The following is an 8,100-nucleotide window of genomic DNA, read 5'->3' on the forward strand; positions in this document are numbered from 1 at the left end:
CCTTATGTGTTTTCCCTTCATTTTCATTGAACATTATTTTAGTTCTCATATTCCTTCTTAGTCCTACATTTCTGTCGTCTCTATTTCAACCTTCTATCATATTTTGCAATTCCTTCCATAGTTCACTAAACACAATATATGTCCTCTGCAAATTTGTTGAGATATTTCCCATTCATAGTAATTCCTACATTTATCCAATCTTAATTCTTAAAAACTTCTGGGCATGCTGTGAATAACATATATATATATATATATATATATATATATATATATATATATATGTGTGTGTGTGTGTGTGTGTGTGTGTATACAATATTTGCAATGCTTCCCACTTCCCTCAATCGAATAAAAAAAAAAAACTTTAGCCGTTTCTCAAAAGAAGACCCGGGGAAACTAGCGCAATGTCTTATGTTGCGCAGAGGAAAAATATTTTAAGCGGATGAATGCCTGTGCCAATATCGTCCCATCATCAACATGATCAGATGGGTCATATTGGTGCGTATCTCAGAAGGAATATCGACCTTAACGGCTGCGTCGTGGCCAGATGTAGCATTTGGACAGGACTTTTTTTTTCTTTTTTTTTTTTCTTTTTGCATACTCGGCAACAGCCGGCGTGTGTATGCGAAAGTAATAGCACGATTTTTTTTTCAAAATACAATATTTAATGATTACTGAAAATATACAAATATTTTCCTTTTAATATGAAAATGTTCGTAGAATTTTTACTAACTCACTGCGCTTCTGAGAAATGTTTTCGCAGATCCGACAAGATTTAGTGAAACTGACGCAAACACTGAAGAGAAAAAAGTGGGAGATTTCGTAAACCAGACATCCAAAGAAACATCTGAAAACCAAAGAATCACAATTATTTTCCACAATTCAAACGATCAGCAACAACTACTGAAAGATTGTGTTGGACGTCAACATACACAAACGGAAGGTTGAAACAAAATCCCATTCTTATGCAAAGATAAAAACATTTCGTCCTCACAGGCAAAGACTTTTTTTTTTTTTTTTTTCGTTCCTTTTAAACTTAACATCAAAGGACATTTTGGCTCACATATTGGCATCTCGAAGATGACAAATTTCTGGCTTTACAGGACCCACTTTTTGGTTTCACTTATAAAGCCACATTTTGGCCTCACTTTTGGCTTTACCTACAAAGTCACTTGTTTGCCTCACCAATGAAAGCCCTTTTTTTGGCTTCACCTACTGAGAAACTTTTGTTTTACACAGAAAGCCCTTTTTGGTTTCACCTATGAAAGTCACTTTTCAGCTTCACCTTATTATTACAAGCTAAGTTATAACCCTAATGGTAAAAGCAGCCTGCTATAACCCCAAGGGCTCCAACAGGGAAAATAGCTCAGTGAGAAAGGGAAATAAGAGAGCAAGAGAGCTCTAACCCAAAATGGTGAAAGACCATAATACAGAGGCTATGTCATTACCCTAGACTAGAGAACAATGGTTTGATTTTAGAGTGTCATTCTCCTAAAGGAAAAATCTATCCTATCAAAGTGGAAAGTAGCCGATGAATAATTTCAGTCCAGTAATTAACCCCTTCAGTGAAGAATTGTTTGGTTAGCTTAGTGTTGTCCAGGTATACGAGGAAAGAGAAAAATGTGTAAAGAATAGGCGAAACTATTCGGTGTATTTGTAGGTAAAAGGAAAATGAACCATACCCATCGACGGATCCAATGAAGTGCTTTAGCTATGAAAGCCATTTTTTGGAAACATCTAAAATGCTATTTTTTGCTTAATATATTAAGTCACTTTCCTGCATTCTCTACAAAGCCAATCTTTTACTTTTTTGGTATCGCCAAGACCCTGACCACGTAAAACTCTCTTAAGCAAAAACTCAAAAGCTACAATTGGCCGCTTCAGTCTTTGTCACCTAGGAAAAGCCAGAGTCTTAAACTTTTAAACTTGCAACAGAACCACCACTCGAAACTTCTGCACTATTTTTGTTTCCACAATAGCTATTCATATTTTTCTAACATCCCCCAGCATCCTCTGAAATTTTTATTTAGGTTCAAAGTGGGTAAATCTATGTCAACTTGAGTCACAACTCCTCTGTAGAAATTATCAGGATCAGCAAGGAGAGGCTAAAGTTTCTCAAATCCACTGATTTATTAATAAAACCACGCTCATGACCCAGCACTGAGACAAAGAAGGTCATTCAACATCGATGTGTAAATGGAAAAACAACCCTCATTTAAACTATGAAGTAAAGTCAGGCCATTGGACAGCAAATGGAGGAAAAGATGTGTGAAAGGAGGTAAAGTAGAGGATAAATCAGTCGGCTAAAGTGCCGCTACAAACAACCTTCCTTCAAAGCCTGAATTGTACCTCATGAGGTGGAAAAGTACCCTAAAAATCTACACTCAATCCATCTGTTCTGGTGCCAAACATTTGAAGTGGACATACTCACAAACAGCATTCGCAGATAGCCGTCAAAACAAATTGAACTAAGACAGTACTGAAGACTTTAGTCTCGGCTACTTGTAGTACATTAAAAAATCGGCGATGAAAGGAATCCGCTGTTTCACTGTTAGCTTATTTTCCCGCTCTGACTCCGGGTAATCTTCTATGTTGTTCCTGGCAATTTAGTAATGTCGAAACGGGAAGGCAAATTCTCCTTCAAAGTCAAACTCTTCCGCGAAAACTTCCTTTGTCAATTTAGCGATTTTGCTTGCAATAATGACCTTAAAACGGACACATTTCCAGTGCAATAAAGTGCAGCAATTTGTGTCTCTCATATGAAACGTTTCAATGCCATGAAGACAACGAAAGAGGAAATAAGAAAAGACCCACAGCCAACCGAGTTGGGGGGAAAAAACCATCGCAGCAAAAATAAATTTGGACGAATCCTCGGAATCACCCAACGATGAGGGGTAGTGGGGCTATTCATAAGGGCTCCATATGGAGGGAAACGCGGCTCCATAAAGACTTCAAACGAGAGAAAGGGGGCTTTTTGCATAAGCCGCCCAAAATGAGACGAGTAGAATATATGCTAAACTATTTTCACCAAACCTGCAGAGTTCGTTTAAAATTCATATATTCATCGTATATCTGTTGGTAACGGAAGGAAACTTTCGGTAATCGACGCATCTGTGGATATTGTGAAAACAGTAATTTCAACGAACATACGAACGAACTTCAACAAAACTTTTTCCCATTCGAGCTAATTGCCGATTTGTATGTCTGAAGTATATGAAGAATATTATAAAAATGACAACTAAGTTCTCTTGGCTCTTTATGATCATATATAAAAAATAGTATTTCTTATGCAAAAGTCTTTAGCGGGAATATAATATTTATTATTGGGAGGGAAATAAAATCGAACCTAAAAGAGAGATGTTTTCTTTAGAAACAACGCCCCGCTCTTAAGAACAGAAATTGGTAAGTTATTGGATAGTAAAGTCTCTCTCTCTCTCTCTCTCTCTCTCTCTCTCTCTCTCTCTCTCTATATATATATATATATATATCTCTCTCTCTCTCTCTATATATATATATATATATATATATATATATAAATATATATATATATATATATATATATATATATATATATATATATACCCACACACACACACACACACATATATATATATATATATATATATGTGTGTGTGTGTGTGTACATATTTATATATATATATATATATATATATATGTATGTATATATATACATCATATATATATACATATATATAGTATATTTGTGTGTGTGTATATATATATATATATGTATATATATATATATATATATATATATATTTATATTCAAAAGTTATACGAAAAAAACAAATGAAATAAAAAAAAGTACCAAAGAAGAGCGGCGTCCACTATTACTATAAACAAACAGAACATTCTTAAATAGCTATAAAAATCAAATGAAAAAAAGCGGAACCCAAACAACAAAAGAAACAGCAGCGTTTTCAACCCACCACTTCTAAACAGAGAACCAAAAAAATCGCAAATCCCAGACACAAACAAATGATGCGAAAGACCACACCAGGGAAATAAATCTTTAGGCCTAATAGCCTGGCGCCGGGAGTATGACAACGGGAGGGAAAAATTAGTATATGGTTATTTTATGATCGTAATTTTATTCATTTTCTGGCAGTTTCTTTTTTAAATTGGTCTAAAAATACGCTGTTTTATTAGTTGATACGACATTAATTAAAATTGACCATTTTTATTATCGTAATTTTATTCATTTTCAGGCAGTTTCTTTTTTAAATTGGTCTAAAAATACGCTGTTTTATTTATTGATACGATACTAATTATAAATGCCCAAATCAATCTCCTTCTCTACTTTAGTATGTTGTTACTCTTGTTGAAAATCTCGTTAACTTATAATACTTAAAACAAAATCAATTACATTTTCTCTAATCAAGGAACAAAATTACATGCGTTCATTTTAATTAATCAGCTCTTGTACTCTTATCCATGGAAATTGCACGTTCCTTTACGAAATAAAAAAAAATTACTTTATATTTTATCTATTTAAACAAATACTCAAACCATACCTTTCTTTTCTCTCTCATGCCAGCATTGCAACTCACCTGTAAGTGAAGAATAAATAAATTAGGAATACTAAAAATAAAATTAAATCAATTAAAGATAATTTATTGAAAATGATGGAAGACCCACACTTGGATAAATACTTTGAATGTGAATTACTAGTTTGAGTTATTGATTTGAATGCCTATCCATATTTGAGTAAACACGTTGAAAGAAAATCTTTAATTTGAGCTAATACTATCTACAAAAATCCTTTAATTTGATTAATATATACTTCAATTGCCAATTCATATCTATGAAAAGGCATTGAAGGAAAATGAAGAGTAAATTATTTGAATTAGATCCATAATGGATTAATGGTTTAAGCGTTGAAATGGTCAAGATACTAGCTCAGGGGGGCGGGGAATGGATGCTAGATTTATTAAAAGCAATATAGGAAGAGGAAATAATACCTAAATACTGGGAGGAGGGACTAATGGTATTTATATTTAAGCAGAACGGTGATGCCATGGATTGTGGTAACTTCAGGGGAATTAAACTAGCAAAGCCTGGTTTGAAAGTTTTTGAGAGGCTAATAAATGAAACATTGCGAGAGATTGTAAAGATTATGAAACACCAGTATGGATTCATGAGGGGGGGGGAGGGACTGTGGGTGCCATCTTTATACTAAGGAAGCTACAGGGAAAGAGACTACAGAGAAACCGGAAGTTCTTCGGTCCTTTTGTAGATTTAGAGACGGCGTATGAAAAATAACAGGAGAAGTCATGTTTTGGTGCTTGAAGAAGAATAAAGTTCCAAAGATGTTGGTTAGAATGGTCGAGATGATGTGCAAAAGAACAAGAACTAAAGTAATAACAACTGTTGGGGAAACAGAAACCTTTGAAGTTAGTGTTGGATTACACCAAGGGTCGGTACTAAGTTCATTTTTATTTGTGGTGGCCTTTTATGTGTTAAGTGAAGAGATCAGAAATGAAGAGTTGTGTTATATGCAGATGATTTGGTGTTTACTGCTGAAAATGAGGAAGTCTTATAGGGAAGGGTTTTAGAGTGGTAAGAGACTTTGGAGAGGGGTGGCTTGAGAGTAAATATTGATAAGACTGAAGCTATGTTGAGTAGGAAGGTAGGGACAGGAAAGCTATACATGAAAGTAGAGGTTCGGTCATAATAAGGGTGGAACAATTCAGATACTAGGGATATACTATAAGTCAGGAGGGGGGATGTGATGTGAGGCTGAAGTTGAAAATAGGATAGGATAAAAGCAGCTTGGGGGAAGTGGAGAGGTGTAGCTGGAGTGGTATGTGATAAGAAAATATCAATCAAGCTAAAAGTCAAGATCTACAGCACTTTAATAAGGCCAATGTTAATGTATGGATTGGAAACGTGGGTCTTAGACAAAATGAGGAAGCAAAGCTTAAGAGAACAGAGATGAGAATGCTGAGGTGAACACTTGGAATATCACTACGTGAAAGATTGGAAAACGATGATATAAGAAGAATGGCAGGTTATTGAAGATTAAAGGGATGATAAGAGTGTCACGAGATGGTGTGGGTACGTGTTTAGGAGGAATGTTAGGGAGAGAGTGAGGAGGGCTATGGATAAAACTGTTAGGGGGAGAAGATCGAGAAGGAGGCAGAGAATTAGATGTCGAGATAAGGTAAAGGATGATATGGAGAGAAGAGATTTGGTGGAAGAGGATGCCTTTGAAAGAGGGCATTGGAGAGAGGCGCATCAGGCATCAGGCATTTTAGTAATTATTGGAAAGGTGGTTTATTATATTGGGGTTTAAGCTAATACTTGCAGATTACTCTACGATTTAATAACGATAAGAGATGAGACTAAGGAGAATAAATAAACAAATAAATAAAAATAAAGCAGAAAACGGATGATATGAATTATTAATATTCTAACAGTAATTCAAATAATCTGCAGTTAATCATTAACAATAAATAAGATAACAAAACATGTTATCATGATATGAATATACATATTTACAATTAAGCACAGAGAATGTGAAGTTTATAACGATGAGATTTGCTCCATAATTGTTTGGTTTATTAGTTACAGACAAATATCTGACATCACAACTACCAAGATCATCCGCTATGGAACCATTATAGCCTACCTGACTGTTGAGTGGTAATTGTTTCAGAAGAGAACTTCCTTTAGACCAGGGGTTCTTAACCAGGGGTGCTCGCACCCCTAGGGGGTGCGAACCTGGTTCCGAAGGGGTGCGAGGATACCTGTGAAATATTGAAGAAAGTATATGTTTTTACCTACGCTTCATATTTTTTCGCAGCCGTGCTTTGAATCATCGATTGTTTCAGTCACTTTGTGAGGAAGTATGCCAGGAACACACTGTTCTTTTGTACCATACTGAAGTGAGGTGGATGTCACGTGGTCGTGTGCTATCTCGTGTGTTTGATCTGAGAGGAGAAATTCACCATTTTCTCCATGAACGGGTCCAAGAACTGCCCATACATTTCAATGACCCTAGTTTTGTTCAGATGCTTGCCTACTTGGCTGATGTGTTTTCAGCACTCAATGAACTCAATCTCTCTCTGCAGGGAAGGGGACTTAACATCATGACTGCAAGAGAGAAATTGGCTGCATTCAAGGAAAAACTAGTCTTGTGGATAAAGCGTGTGAAGATGGGGAATTTGGTAAATTTCCCCTGCCTGGAAGAGACAGTTACAGGAAATTCTACCCTGCCTCCAAACTTTGTTGCAAAAATTGTTGAACATATGCAGATGCTGTGTACTTCCTTTGAAGGTTACTTCTCATGTGGAGAGTTATAAGCTTGTAATAACTGGATCTTGAACCCTTTCATGCAGAATTTGGAAGATGTTGATGATGATGGCAGCATCAAGGAAGATCTCATCGACATGAGACACAATCGTGGAATCCAAATGGAGTTCACCAATAGTCAGCTGGACCACTTTTGGGCTTTTCATCTGGAAGCATACCCTGTACTAGCAACGAAAGCACTCAAAGTGCTGGTACCTTTTGCAACTACTTACTTATGTGAGCAAGGATATTTTTGCCTACTTCACATCAAAACAATAAGCAGAAATCCGCTGAATTCTGAACATGACATGCGAGTAGCACTCAGTACTAAGACACCAAGATTTGATACCATTATGGAGAAAACACAGCAACAACGAAGTCACTAGGTTTACAGTGCAGTACAGGCAAAATATAATGTAGTTTTGAACCAAATAAAAAAAAAAATATTCTTGTTGATACATACTCATATTTTTTTCTCTTGAAAGACCTTTAAGCTGTATGAATGAAGATTGAATAAAAAAAAGGTTTTATTATTACATCAAATTTGTATTTTTAGCTTTTTCATATATTCAGAATCCAGGGGGGTGCGAGAACTGACTGCTGATTTGAAAAGGGTGCGAACACTGAAAAAGGTTAAGAACCACTGCTTTAGACTAAATACTTTTAAGAAGTATTTAAGAAAGGATGGAATAACATAAGAGCACGCCATTTTGTTATACTAAAATCATAGCCGCTTGGAAACGACCCTGTTTAGCGATCCACTGGACTGGGGTTCGAGACCCGCTCAAG

At 35.7% G+C, this 8,100-nt stretch overlaps 2 protein-coding genes across 2 annotated transcripts; both read left to right on the forward strand.

The window, feature by feature from the left end:
- Positions 1–5,002: 5,002 nt before the first annotated feature.
- Positions 5,003–7,322, forward strand: LOC137627272 (protein FAM200C-like). Its single transcript, XM_068358352.1, has 2 exons — positions 5,003–5,145; positions 6,824–7,322. Exons 1-2 carry the CDS (start codon positions 5,003–5,005, stop codon positions 7,320–7,322), a joined length of 642 nt encoding a protein of 213 aa, XP_068214453.1.
- A 30-nt stretch (positions 7,323–7,352) lies between these two features.
- On the forward strand, positions 7,353–7,697 carry LOC137627273 (protein FAM200C-like). Its single transcript, XM_068358353.1, has one exon. The coding sequence runs from the start codon at positions 7,353–7,355 to the stop codon at positions 7,695–7,697; it is 345 nt and encodes a 114-aa protein (XP_068214454.1).
- The last annotated feature ends 403 nt before the right edge of the window (positions 7,698–8,100 follow it).

The sequence above is a fragment of the Palaemon carinicauda genome, chromosome 35 (assembly GCF_036898095.1).
Source record: "Palaemon carinicauda isolate YSFRI2023 chromosome 35, ASM3689809v2, whole genome shotgun sequence".
Lineage (NCBI taxonomy): Eukaryota > Metazoa > Arthropoda > Malacostraca > Decapoda > Palaemonidae > Palaemon > Palaemon carinicauda.